This window comes from Chaetodon trifascialis, chromosome 2 (assembly GCF_039877785.1).
Source record: "Chaetodon trifascialis isolate fChaTrf1 chromosome 2, fChaTrf1.hap1, whole genome shotgun sequence".
NCBI lineage: Eukaryota > Metazoa > Chordata > Actinopteri > Chaetodontiformes > Chaetodontidae > Chaetodon > Chaetodon trifascialis.
In genome coordinates this window covers 19,368,089-19,382,678 of record NC_092057.1, presented here as the reverse complement: position 1 = coordinate 19,382,678, position 14,590 = coordinate 19,368,089, and the positions used below count along the sequence as shown (strand labels likewise).

The 14,590-nt window shown below is 46.5% G+C and overlaps 1 protein-coding gene across 2 annotated transcripts in view; it reads left to right on the top strand.

Moving 5' to 3' along the window:
• Positions 1 to 1,158: 1,158 nt before the first annotated feature.
• The window catches only part of rhbdl3 (rhomboid, veinlet-like 3 (Drosophila)), a 60,454-nt gene continuing 47,022 nt past the window's right edge, over positions 1,159 to 14,590 (top strand). The window contains exons 1-3 of one of the 2 annotated variants that reach the window (XM_070987105.1): positions 1,159 to 1,336; positions 1,559 to 2,200; positions 2,846 to 2,869. In XM_070987105.1, coding sequence (XP_070843206.1) covers positions 2,060 to 2,200; positions 2,846 to 2,869 — 165 coding nt within the window. In that variant the 5' untranslated portion in view covers positions 1,159 to 1,336; positions 1,559 to 2,059. Of the gene's footprint in view, positions 1,476 to 1,558; positions 2,201 to 2,845; positions 2,870 to 14,590 lie in introns of both variants that reach the window. The other variant, XM_070987096.1, reaches the window with a different exon arrangement.

Below are 14,590 nucleotides of genomic sequence, written 5' to 3'. Positions count from 1 at the left end.
ATTTAAGACGTCATGCTTGCTGTGTTTGATATTTGTTAGTGAGAAAAACATCCAATCTGTACAGTATACCAACAAGAAATAGAAATTCCTTAATTATATTTAAGAATAATTGTGACCTCTTGCTACAAGTGAATTTGAAATCTACGGTTGACAGTGGTGTTAATCAAATACTGTACTTGTGTCATGATTGTTTGGAGCTGCTCATCTTCAACAGAGGTGTTACAGTGAGGTTTCTACATCTCCTCCTGAGTTGCACAGACCCACTAGAAGACCATGCAGGAGGAATACTGAGTTGATTGTTTGATAATATTGATTTTTCATTGAGACACAGACACAGTAACAGCTCTGTTGGAAACGAGTGACAGATGAATTGCAGCAACTGTAAAATCCAACTGCTGTTTCTGAGGCCAATATTAAAGCTTTTCATGACAGTTATGGTCATTGGACTGTAAGTAAGTACTGGAGCTGAGCGGTGAATATTTTGCTGGACATTTTCTGTTTGTCACTTGATGGTTGAGGTTGAATAAGGACAAGTCTTAACTGAAACAGTAAAGTCTTGTTACCTCCCTGACACCACTTTCTTATGAGGCATCCTTTAGTAGTTGTAACTAATGTCTGTCGATGGTTAATTAATGCTTTATAGATCAGTTACAGTCGTGACACACACTTATGACTGGTGTTTATCCTCCTTCACACTCGTTTTGTCATTTTCACACGTTAATTTTTTTAGGAAGACACTTCAATGGACCATGAGATGAATTAACTTCAGGGAAAGATCTGCTTAGTAAGACCAAATCCAAAGACCAAATGAATGGGTTACCAACATTTATAACAATCAGGATAAACCAAATGATCAGTATATCACTGATAAATGATTTACTGAAAATTAGTCAGCACTTGCTTGTAATAGTTTGATAAAGATATCTTACAGTATTGAACATTAAACTGCTGTAGTAAATTACCATATAGCCTAATTAGCCGATACAGCTGCTTCATTTCAACATCATGGCCAAATGACCCACAACCTCCACGGCAGGGGATCCGGAGTTCCTCGAAATCCTTGAGCGGGAGTGGTCGGTGATCCCTCCTCACCTCCGGCCAAAACTCCCCTTATCCCCCCCCTCCCTTCCATGTCTCTCCTCTCTGTGCCTGGAGGGACGCATGCGGCTGGAGCAGAGTCCCGGCGACTCCCGGGGCTTAACCAACCATTCCAACGGAACAGAGGCGGTCGGTGGGTCCCCCCCCTCTCCTTTCAGGCTTCCTGAGGGCACGCGGCAGAGAGAGCAGGCGGCTGTCCCCGCGCTGAGTCGCCGACCGTCGGAAAGCAGCGTGCCAGGTATCATGACGCACCAAATAAAACAGCACTGGGCATTTGCCTGGACTTCTCTCTCCGGGAGCGTGCCGTGCCAGCGTGCCCACGCTGTTTAAGTCGAGTTTCAGCGGCTCCCCTGGATGGTAGCAGCCACATGCGAGTTGTGCGTCATCCAGTCCGGGTTGTCATCAGTGTCCTGAGCTTCATGTTGCTGTCAGTGTTTGATGATGTCATTATTTCTTTCAGATGGCTGCTGCCGCTGCGTCGCATCCCTCGAAGTGAGAAAGACCCACTCCGCCAATGTGCGTCCCCCTGCCTCACAAACTTGGACCGCTGCCTCTGTCCGTGGCTCCTCTCCAGCTCTGCAAACCTCCGTTGCTGCTGACTAACGACGCGGTGGACGATGGTGTGACACCGCAAAAGGACTTTACAGCCCAGAACTATCACTAAACTATCACCAAATCAACTTTTCCTCTGCGGATGAAGATTTGTTTTGTGCGGTTGCTGGGAGTAGACTGGCTGGAGCGTAACCTGCGCACACATCTTTAATTTCTCGGTGTGTCATTTCACCTGGACTCGTTTGACCGTCTAAAATCCCACAAAGATCGGACTTTAAGGGATGCGCAAGCGGGCGTGATGTTCGGCTTTCTCACCTTCTGCCGTTGCTGACGCACATAGGGAGCGAAATGGGATTGTAAACTATGTGGAGTCATCCCTGAGGATCGAGTCGCTGCTCTCCGCGGGTGCATGGAGAAGAGCAGCCCGAAGATGACGGGCGGAACCCGGGAGACGCCGGTGAGCTCCTCTCCGGCGGTCGCGGCCAACGCGGAGGGCGAGGAAATCGAGGTTTTGGAAAGCACCGACGTCCTGCCCGTCGCTCCAGAGGACGTAAGTCTGCACACAATACAAAGGGACCTCAAGTGCACATAAGACCACTGTTACCTTTTCACATTTTTACAATTACGCATCAGGAGCGTCAGCTTCCCTGGCACCGGAGCAAATTGACACAGTGCCTTTGATTTCATGAAACAGGATGTAACAGCATGAGCCTTAAATTAATTTGAGGTTATTTATCCAGACATAACTAAAAATTGGAGTTTTATGGTGATACCAGAGGAGATGTTACCATGCTGAGTGTCACAGGACAACGAGAGCAGCACATCCTTTCATGGAATAGTAGTATGATATTTCAAAGGGACACTCACTCACACACATGCACACACAGCACTCTCGCTCCATTAGGTGTCTCAGACTTTCAGATAGCCTACTATAAAAGACCCCTTCACATAATGATCCACATTTTGGTACGTTATTATCTTTCGCTGCGGCTCATTGACCACAATGATCAGATAGCCTAATAACAGCGTGTGATTGCAAGACTGCAATTAAGGCAAATGCTGGCCAAGATTCATCATTTCCAAACAGGTGCTCCTCTCTGCTCTGGCACCTGTTTCTGAGTTTTTATTTCTTTTTTTTACTCTGCACCTTCTTCTTCCTCTCACTCACTGTCTTTCCTCTCTTTCCTTGTCTCAGCAATGGAAGTCTCTGTTTGACAAGGTATGTAGTGCAAGCTGCAGCGGCTTGAATCTCTTACCATAATATGCATGTTACACTCATTGTGGAGCAGTTTTGTCTTCGAAGGTCCTCATCTGTGTGTGAACTGTGGGTGACCTCTGACATAATCTCTGTGATGAGCCTGAAGCAACACAGATGTGTTGAACAGCTGAAACCCTGTATTAAAGGTCATGAAACATGGGGAAGATTTTGGATGAACTGAGAGGCAGTATTGTGCTATTAGCATCAGCGGGAAGAGGAAAACTGGATACAGTTACTTTTTAATGTGAGAAAGGTCAATCAGTGCTTTAGTGCAATGCATACTCATAAATTACTTTGAGTGGTGTGATTTTTACAAATTTTGTCCATGCATCATGACCTTGACATTGCAGTTGTGCTTTAACACTGACTCTCTCACTAATGGAAGTGACTGAAACCTGCACAAGGAAATTTGGCATGATAACAGCTATTTTTCGACTGGTCACTCGCTGCTGTCTGTTCTTTTTAATACCACTGATTAATTTTGATTACTTTCCTTTTCTTGGTAAACATGCCCAGCTCTACCATTTTTATTTGGCTAAATGAGGTGAAACTAGCAGGTCTCAGCTGGTGGAGATGGCAGTCTGGTCTCTTTCAGCCCTAGTTTGTGATTTAGGCTGATTAGACAAATTTATTTTTAGATCAAAATCTTGCCTAGTGCAGCTTTAAATCCTTTGCCTGTTGGGTAAAATCACAGCATAACAGGCAACCATGCCGTGGCTTCAGCAAACCAAACTCCTGCAAAGGCGAGCACATCAGAGGAGTGGGAGCACACTGGAGGCTGTGGGTGCATCGTCTGCTGACATTAACCCTTATAATGCAATTAGGGTGATACATAATCCTGGATGCATTGATCTATCAGTCAGACTGATCTTGTAAGAAACACATGCGGGTGCGCGCGTGCACACACACACACACACACACACACACACACACACACACACACACACACACACACACACACACACACAGCACAGCACACATTGATACAGCCAAGAACCCCCAGGAGAAGAGAAACACAGACTGACTGATCTTGCAAGCAGCCCGGTGGACTGACAGACGGCAAACGGCCCCCCTACTATCACACACACAGACACACACACCCAGGGCTGCCACAGCACCTGCCCACCCTGGGCCCCCCTACTTTCTCCACAGGGGAATTGTATGCTAATGTGTGTGTGTGTGTGTGTGTGTGTGTGTGTGTGTGTGTGTGTGTGTGTGTGTGTGTGTGTGTGTGTGCGTGTGTGTGCGTGTGTGTGTGTGTGTGTGTGTGTGTGTGCGTGTGTGTGCGTGCGTGTGTGTGCGTGTGTGTGCGTGTGTGCGTGTGTGTGTGTGTGTGTGTGTGCGTGTGTGTGCGTGCGTGTGTGTGCGTGTGTGTGTGTGTGTGTGTGCGTGTGTGTGCGTGTGTGTGCGTGTGTGTGTGTGTGTGTGTGTGGTTGTGTGCACACTCGGGGTCAGCGGGGCTCTTTAGGGTTGAGCCAGAGGCTCGTGTCAGGCTCACTCTTTCAGGGGGAGACTGAGGTCCCATGGGATTACGGGGAAGGCTAGCTGGGGTGTGGTGTGTGTGCGTGTGTGTGTGTGTGTGTGTGTGTGTGGGTGGGTGTATTAGTGATGGAACATGTTCTATGGACAGGCATTAAGTGGGCCTCTCAATCCCCTGTCTTTATGCATGCAGCTCAGCTTTGAATTTCTTCAAGTGGACGGTGGTCTAAAAAACGGGGGTTTGTCCAAATGGCGATGTCGCTGCCTCGTCTGGCACCAACAAATGTCCTTTCACTTTTTTATTCTCCTTCCCTTCTTCCTCCTCACAATGAGTTGCTCCATTTGTCAAGGGGCTGACCTCAGAGCTCCCCAGCTTCTGTGAAGCGGATAAGGAAGAGAAATGATGGGCCACTAAAGACGAGGAAAAGAAGGAATTTCAACCAGTCTGACAACCTGTGTCGCTACATGAGAGACAAAAGACAACAGAAAAGACAGCAAGGTCTTGGCTTCTATTTGTCTGAAGATACAAGCTAAGTCCAGTGTATGTGTTGATTTTATTTAGCAACAAATTGCATCTTCAAATTTGAAGAAAGACAGGGTATACTTTCTTTATGATCGTTTCATTCAGCTCTTCGCTCACACAGCAATGACTGTCTTAGGCACTGGCCATCGGGGCCAGTTGGGATTCATTGTCTTGTACAAGGACAGGTTCATGCGTGGACAGGAGGAGCTGGGGGTTGATCTGCCAATCCTGCAATTATTGGATGATCTGCTTGTTTGAGACATTTTGGTTCTGGCCCTTTATGTAAAGAGGATAAATATGGTGTTAGTGCAGGTGTCTGGGTCACGTCACACATCCGGCAAACCACTACAGGCTGCGGCATGCTTCTAATGAAGTTCTCGTCAGATTGTAGAAGGGTGTCCAGACCCCCCAAGTATGTAGAGGTGAGAAAGTTAATAGCTATGCTGTGACATCATACATGTCTTTGAGGCCAGACTGTCGGAAATTGTGTGTTATGACACCCTTTTGTAGAATTCATCAGATCTAATCTCTGTGTGATGGCAGGTTTTTCGTCATGCCTTCGAGTGCGGCCGATCAGAACACCCCCAGTATATCTGCAGCCTTCAGATGTGGTCACACAACAATTGCTGCAAACTAGTTTTTTTCAAGCATCTCCATCCGTTCCAAACTTCCCATAAGCCACAATTTGACCTTCCAGTCAGTGGCTGTAACTTATTCAATTAACTTAAATGTTCCAGTGAGTGTAACACATTGGCAAAATAATGTGTTCAGAGATGAAGACAGTGATGCATCTCTAGTGTTAATCAGTTCTGGCATCCCTGCCTTGTCAAATACAGAGCACATTAATTTCTGTCCATCCCATCAGGGATGTTTACACAGCAGAGAAAAGACAGGATCATCTTCTCTTCCCCACTTTTTTTTGTTTGTTTGTTGGGACCATGGCTTCCCTCCAGCTTCTTTAAAGCAGTGTGTGCTGTACAAAACCTTCCCCATAATAGAATTTCTAGCAACTCCCATGTGAACTCGGTTCATACAGCTATCAGTTTCTGGGTTTCAGACCGTCAGGGGCTGGAATCAAAGTGCTGCGTCGCTCTGTTCGCTTTTCCTTTCACTCCTCTCTTCCGTCCCTGGAGAGGATTTTGTTGCTGTATAAGTTCTTTCCTCTTCAGTGTGCAGGAAGTACCCCAGAATGCTTTGATTCTTGTTGCCCATCGCCTGAAACAAACATGAGGACTGAGCACAAGCAGAGGCGACATCTAATGAAGCAGAGAAGATGCTGTTAGGGGGATGGCAGCTGCACTGCCCTCTCTCTCCCTCATAATCAAAGTGTCCCAGCCTCTATCTGTCCTCTACACGCACACACACACACCAATCTGGAAAGATTTGCAGTCATGGTGTCATGATTACACACAGTAAGTGTATCATCCTAAAGACGAAGCAGAGGCTGTTATTGAGTCTCCTGTGCTGACTGATTTGCACATTAACGAGTGCTCCGTCCTGTTTTGGGGGGGGGTTTCTGGGGATTTCAGGGTGGACTACAGTTTATGTCCAGGATTTATCTGATGAACTGTATTAAGCATGTGTAGATCGCACCCCAACATGAACCAAACACACTTGTTTTGTACTCCCTGGGAGGGCACATCAGATGGATTTCCTTGTATGACTGCGCAGCAGGAGGAGCTAAATTAGAAATGTTTTAGGAGAATTGTTTGTCTTTTACCTCATTGCTTTGCCTCTTGTGTTCATCCGTAAAAAGTGGAATCTAGAAGGCTTCTCTGTCTTTATGTGGCCTTTGCATGGTGACTGATTTTGTACAGTGTGGATTATGATGGGCTACACCTACAGCACAGACAGTCAGTCGTTATCTGAGGGGACTGGGAATGTCCCAGTGCTTGTAAAGCCTGAGATTGGAAGTCCCCAGGTGTGCAGACTGGAAACCTGAAAGTAGATGGAACTCTTGTGGAGACAGGGTGTGTGCAAACCATTGGCTGGATGTCTGTGTTTTTTCTGTCCAATCGACAGATGTTTTTTTCTTTTTGTACTTGAGTGGCTCCTCTCTGCAGCCTCCCAACAGGAAAGGATAGAAGACCGAAAGCACCACAGCTATCGGTAACAGTAACACTCCTTTGATTCTGGGCTTTGTGTCCATGTGTGAGAGAAACCCACTGTGTGTCCACAGTTGCCTTTGTGTTGGTAGCCTGCTCCCAATGGCATGTTGAAATGCCCCAGGCACGCGCCTGCAGGAGCTTGGCGATTAAACACTTTCACATGGCTGCATACTTTCCATGAAAGTGTTTCCCCTTTAATTTCTTGCTCGGTGCCATAGAAAAAGCACCTGAATGTGAGCTATGATCCCAAAACGCCTCACTGTAACTGCACAAGTAAAGGTCTTTTAGATCTCTTAGGAATGTCTTCTACTCAGTGCACACTGTTGTACTGAAAACTCTGTACTAGGTATGCAGTGCATGATTTATGATCATCCCATCACTTCTTGATCCTGTAAGTGCATCGAGAGCAATTAAAAACGGGAGTCAAATACCTTGTTTGTGCACACATACTTGCCCAATAAAGCCGATTTTGGTTCTGACTTCAGTAATGACGGTGATATTGTTAGAATAGCCCAGCTAGCACCATTAATTAAAACAAGCAGAAATTCAATGATGGGGAAGCCACCTGTTCCCGATGGGACTTGTGTTTCCCAGAGTTTCTGTCGTGCGTTTCAATGAGCTTGTTAGTTAGAGATTCAGTGGCCATGGCTTAAAGAAAAGGAAGGTCATTATTTAAAGTGGTTTTGTCTGGCGGTGCCGTCTCGCCTCATCGCGTGGCACAGCTGGCACCTTCTCAGCGTTGCCGTGTTTTTTTTTTTGAGTACACTTCAAATGAATAGACCACCACTCAGGTAACTGCCACTTAATGGATAAGCCAACTGGGAACCCTCAGCTGCGTTTATGGGTGCACGCATGGACTGCATGTCTCACCACGCCCTGTCAGTTCTACATACATGAAAGCAAATGGGGGTTTGGACAATGAGATCATAACAGCGGTCACTGCAATTACTGATGGCAGCAGCAGCAGCAGCAGCAGCAGCAGCAGCAGCAGCAGCAGAGACTCAGTCAATGGTTGTGTAGGATTCAAAAGTTTAGGCACCCCTGCTTTATAGTGTGTAGATTCCTTGGTCTTTTCTCTCTTTTATCCATACATCTATGGTATGCTGATGTGCTTGTCAGCCTAATTGCCATTGACACACACAGATGGTGGGGTCACAGTCTGCTAACCTGCTCATCTCACACCACAGCAGTGATTGACAGCGGCTGAGTCTTGGAGATAACTCGACAACAAAGAGTTTGTGGTGATATCGAACTGCGTTGTCTTGATTTGGGATCGTAAAAGCAGCATCAAACCGTGCCCCACCTCATTCTATTAAAAAGCTCCCGGGCTGTGTGGTGATGAAATAACAGACAGAGCCTCAAACATTTTCATTGAAAGATTTAATCAGAGCTCATCTTTCCCTGCTTGTCTGCCTCTCCCCTGCTCGGCTCTAAATAGATTTCCTTAATGAAAGGCACAGTTCCAGTTGGCGGAGTGTGAAAACAGCCTCTGCTTTTATGCAGAGGTAAAAATAGCTGCTGTGCCTGTCGATCTGTAAATGGGAGAAAGAAGATGTGCCAGTTTAGCCGTAATTGGCTACAGTGTGCAAACTCATAGCAGCGCTGTCATGAAATAGAAGTGTCCTTTTTGCTGGTTGAATGGCTCAGCGATCTAGCAGCCTCCTCTTGCTTTGTGTGTGTGTGTGTGTGTGTGTGTGTGTGTGAGCATACAGTATGTCTGTACTCACCAGACCTAAAAATGTAAATCCATTACTCCAGGTCACGGGAGGGCAGTTGATGTGACAGCACACAGCCCCCCGCTGAGGAAAGTGTGTGTGTGGTGGGGGCTGGGTGTGCCTGCTGCCTTTTTAGGAACAGTGGCGGTGTAACTTTTGATGGTGCTCCTCCACAAATTAGCCCTGATTTGTTTGCTTTCAGTCTTCTCTTTCATCTCTCTCTCTCACCGTCGCTCTGTCTCTCATCTGTTTGTTCTGAAGTTGATTCCTCATCAGAGTTAAGTGGATGACACTGCATGTGTGAAGAGGCTTTGGTCTCGGTCTGCTCAGTGATGCTTTCATCTCATCTCTCTTCATTAGCGCTGTGTAGAGTTCACGGCCGTCACCGTGCACTTGTTCATCAGTTCTATGATAACAGCAGAAAAACAGAGGGGATCCAGTGGTGAGACACTAAATCAGGGTTTGATTAAGCAGCATGGAGTGTTTTCCACTGAGGTTGCATATTGTGTCATTGTCAATTCAGTCTGAGTCACCACTGGTCGTAACCTACTTTTGCCTGGAAAGTGATCAGGTCATCAGTCGTGGCAGCGACACAATCTGATTGATGCCTTGTTGTTTTGGTCCTTGTTAAGCTGAAGAGGCCACAAGCAGTGGCAGTGTTTCTCCAGACCCACGGATGTCCACACTGAGCCTGCTCAAACTGAAAAAGCTGTTTTCCATCCATACCAGTGTTTCCAGGTCTTTTCTGAACCTCCGCCTTGTCCTCTCCTGCTCCCCATTTGCATGTTTTTATTGTCAGACAGCTGAACGAGTATGAGATTGTGATTTGAATGCAGTCTATAAATGCTACCTGTTAACCAGGCAAACAGTAATTCCTCCACCAGCGCAATCAAGTCACTGTTTTATGACAAATAAGCCATCTGACAATATACATGCAGCTTTATGTCAACAACTGTATCGTGAGATCAGCAATGTTTGCATTTAAAATGAGCGTTCAAGGTTCAAGACTACGCCTGAGGAAGCACACAGCGTTGTTTGCCAGAAGTGATGAAGGGCAAGTATTTGAAAATTCGGTTTTTTGTTTGAGGAAACACAACTTAATGTGAACAGAGGGATAAAATGGAAAAAAAAAGGTTTTTACAGGTTCAGTCAGCCGAATTTCGTATTAATTGTATTCGTACAACCTTTTGTCGAACCACGTCAGAGGTGCTTTAGATCCACCCATCCATCCATTTTCTCCCGCTTCATCCGGGGCCGGGTCGCGGGGGGAGCAGTCTGAGCAGGGACGCCCAAACTTCCCTCTCCCTGGACACTTCCCCCAGGTCTTCCAGGGGGGTTCCCGAGGCATTCCCTGGCCAGCCGAGTGACATAGTGACTCCAGCGTCTCCTGGGTCTTCCCCGGGGCCTCCTCCCGGTGGGACATGCCTGGCACACCTCCCTAGGGAGGCGTCCAGGGGGCATCTGATAAAGATGCCCGAGCCACCTCAGCTGACTCCTCTCGATGTGGAGGAGCAGCGACTCTACTCTGAGCTCCTCCCGGGTGACAGAGCTCCTCACCCTATCTCTAAGGGAGCGCCCTGCCACCCTGCGGAGGAAGCTCATTTCAGCTGCTTGTATCCGGGACCTCGTTCTTTCGGTCATGACCCAAAGTTCATGACCATAGGTGAGGGTAGGAACGTAGATTGACCGGTAAATCGAGAGCTTCGCCTTTCGGCTCAGCTCCTTCTTCACCACGACAGACCGGTACAGCGACCGCATTACTGTTGCCGCTGCACCGATCCACCTGTCAATCTCACGCTCCATCCTTCCCTCACTCGTGAACAGGATCCCAAGATACTTAAACTCCTCCACTTTAGGCAGGAACAGGTGCTTTAGATAGATATTCCAAATGGCCAAACATGAAGGCGGGGTCAAAAACTTGCCACCATTGAAGGCATTCATTGTGAACTTTGTTGTACTCAGGAAAAGTGGTTGATGTACTTCTGCAAAGAAAGAAAAAGAAGCTTGAGAGGGAAGTTCAAACCCTGCTTATTTCAAGAGGTTTTGGTTCAGACATGGGAAAGGTGTGAGGGAATGCTGACGCCTTTATTGTGGATGCAGTGCCAAAATGGATCATTGGGTTGTTTATTTTTGGTCTACACCTGGCAGCAAGACTACCTTTGTTCAAGGGAACGTCATCCTCGCTTTCAACTTACCAGTCAACCAGCTTCCAGGTTCCTGTTTCAGTGCGTCTCTGATCCTCTGGGGATCAAAGACACAGTGCACGTCCACTCATTCCTCATGGCTGAAACTGTAATACCTTCCCACAGGTTATAGTTGCAGAGCTGTTGACAGAGTGATGTGCTGGCCATGACCCATCACACCAACATGTGGGGGCTCGTGTGTGTGGTGATATGTGTGTGTGTGAGTGTGTGACAGACTTTCAGGCCTTCTGTTTTCTAGCGACTGCTCAGAGGTTCTGGGGGCCTGTGAAAAACGGAAAATGTCTGCTTTTTGTCACGGATCTTATAGACGCCACAGGAATGTTCAACACGCAAGACACCAAGAAACACACAAACACATTTGTGCTTCGATGCTTGTGAGGACTCTCATTGACACAATGCATTGCCTGACCCTCTTACACAAACCTTAACCATCGCAACTAAATGCCTAACCCTAACCCTTACCCAAACATGTCCACTCTAACTGGCTCTCACATAGATCGATGTATCATCACACACCCACATACATATTTGGGGGCACATTCCTGCGCCGTAGGCCCACAGTGAGGCCTGGCAGGTGCACTGTTGACACAGGTACAATAACCCTGTGTTTGCTGTGTACACCTGTTTGTGTGTGTGCTGGTGTTAACTGATTTCTGCCTCTTCAGTCAAGCGCTGCCCATTAGGGAATGCTCCACACCGAGCGTACAATTCCCCTCTGTTCTCCCTTTGGAAGAAAAGTTAAGTCCTTACTGAGACAGATGGCAACGTTGACGACCACCACAAACGAAAGCTGACAACCGCCAGCGCAGATGTTTAGGCCTGCGTGCTGGATTTATGACGGCAACTACACTTTTTGGATTTCTAAATAGTTCGCTGGCTTTCAGATCACTTTGTCACGCTATGTGTTCAGCTGTCCGTGAAGCACTGTTCAAACAAACCGCCTCACCAGCATCTCCCTGTTTATTCCTCCTCTCCTGGGAGAGTTTGCACTGAAGTCGTGGCAGAATGCGGTATACAAAAGATAATGTGAGACGCTCATAATTCAAAGGTAATGGCATTTTTTGCTGCTTTTTCTACGCCCACGTTAAACCCGTAGGTGGAACGTTTAGTTTGCAGTTCACAGCCACTGCTCTCTCTGGATTCACTCTTCTCATTGTCTAAAAACTTTCTTCGTTCAGCAGAATTTCTTGTCTATTTTGTCATCAGAATCTGTGCAATAATACCTTTTAAAGGCATCAGGTACAACCCTGTGCTTTCCTCAGCGCTCCCTTCTCTGGATTGTGTTTACATGACAACTTCTCAGAAGCTCAAAGGTTTGCTTGCATCCAACAAAGCAGTGTCTCTTTACTTGACACCTCACGTACGGGAATAAAAACAGTTTCCACTTGCTGCAAAGCTGGTGGGGTCTCAGTCAGTTTTGGGCCTGTGATAGACTGCGATAAACACTGTAACTTCTCCCACAGCAGTCGCTCTCTCTGCAGCCCTGCCTCACACTCTGTCTGACAAGCAGTGTACGATTGCTCAAATAAATTAAGCTCACAAGTGGCTTTCCCCAGACTCTGTGCCTGTCCCAGTTTCAAGATTAGAGCACCTCAAGAAAAGCAGTAGGAACGACACTGTTTACATTCACAGAATATTGTCAAGTCAGTGCGAATAGTCAGCTGAAAATGATTCAGGTTTGAAATCAAATGGGTTTTTTTTTTTCATTAATTCACGTTCAAATGTGTTTATTTTGCTTTGTTTACCGGTTTATGCACCAGTGATACGCAACCTGATACCTAGAATAGATTTATTTAAAGTGCCATTATTTTCAATTTTAGTTTTCGAGAAGAGTAAGGAAATATTCTGAGGAAGTAAAACTGTAATCTGTTGAGAATAAAGTAGTTTTTTTTTTTTTCAGGGAAAACGTACTGATATTTTGAGGATGTAATATGGGGAATGTCAAAGGTCACAGATGAAACATTTTCTGTATCAACTTCATGTGTAACTTTTCAACAAATTTAAAATAATGAATTGAAAGATCCAGATGTTTTATCTGGGCTATGGTTGCATTGGTTATGTCTTTATGCTGATGTTGCCTTTAACATACTGAGTGAATCAGGACGTCAGATTATCAGAGAATCCGTGCTCTGTGAACATCACTGTCTTTTTCAGTATACCCTGCTGAACCTTGCAGGACATAAGCCGGACACACTGGGTTTTGACCTGACAAATTAAAGTTATTCTTGGATGCCCTGGCTGTTTTGCTGTTGTCACGGCAACCAGGCTTGGCCCAGCCCGGCAGGCTCAGCAGATGCCCAAGGTGAGCGACAGTGCTTAGCTTTCACCCAGATCTCCGTTCCCCGTCCTGTCCCCACCGTGTCGTCTTACAGGGCATCGCTGCCAAAGCTTGCCAGCAAGGCCGAAGTGCTGAAGTGGCGAACTTTGACAAGGAGAAAGCACATGACACGCACACACACACACAGACCAAAAGAAAATATAGCCTTTTGACCCTTTGCTGCCTGATGTGATGTCTGTCTTTGTAGCAGTGTTGCTGCTGACTGCTGGTGTGTGAAGAGGCTGCTCATTTCCAACATGGAATTATTCAGTGTATAAAAACCTGGCCAGATGTCTCGTATATGATTCACTGAAGAAGGCTCTTGCCAAAATAGGTAAATAAAATTAGGTCACAGATGGAGTTGGTCCCACTGATAATAAAAAATAGTCACATTTACTCTGAAGGGTCTGGGAGGAGTCTCTGATATGTCCATGTCCTACATCAGACTTAACTCAAACATCTTGTGCCACTTGCTCAATTCATGTTCGAGCAGATGGAAATTCATGTAAATGCCAAAATTGTCACCTTCTAAGTAAGAATGCACTGGTTCAATGTTTTCTCTCCCAGTACTATTCCAGTACCTCAGCTCAAAGTATCTGCCAGTATGGAGGACTGGTCCAATAACAGTTCTGCTATTCCCAATTTTATTATCAATTTATGCTGCACGGTGGCGCAGCAGGTAGTGCGCGTGCCTCACACCAACAAGGTTGCCGGTTCGATTCCCGGGTCGGGCCTTTCTGTGTGAAGTTTACATGTTCTTCTCGTGCATGCGTGGGTTTTCTCCGGGTACTCCGGCTTCCTCCCACAGACCAAAAACATGCTCATTAGGTTAATTGGTGACTGTAAAATTGCCCCTAGGTGTGAGTGTGAATGGTTGTGTGTATGTTCCCTGCGATCGACTGGTGGTCCAGGGTGTACCCAACCTCTCGCCCGTTGACGGCTGGGATAGGCTCCAGCACCCCCCGCAACCCCGAAAGGGATACGTAGCATAGAAAATGGGTGGATGGAATATCCATTTATTCGTTTTGAGTCATTTTTAAAGAAGGTAAAATGAGGCCAGTGTTTCCAGATATGGTTTTGAAGTCTCCTTAAATAAGTTGTGGGAGACCTTTTGAGACAGGTTTTACAACTGCGCTGCATCTGTGCACTACTTTGTTCAAAAATTAGTCTGGAAATTGCACCGAGAGCGTCAGAGCCACTGGAGGGTCCGGCCAGCCTTAATGCCACTGCCCTTAGAGCACATGCAGTACCTCATCTTCTTGGAGAGCTGTTCTTCTCCTCTTGTGTTGTGAGGCAGTAAAAACTGTTTTTGAGAACCCCCCCACTAGCTGAATTC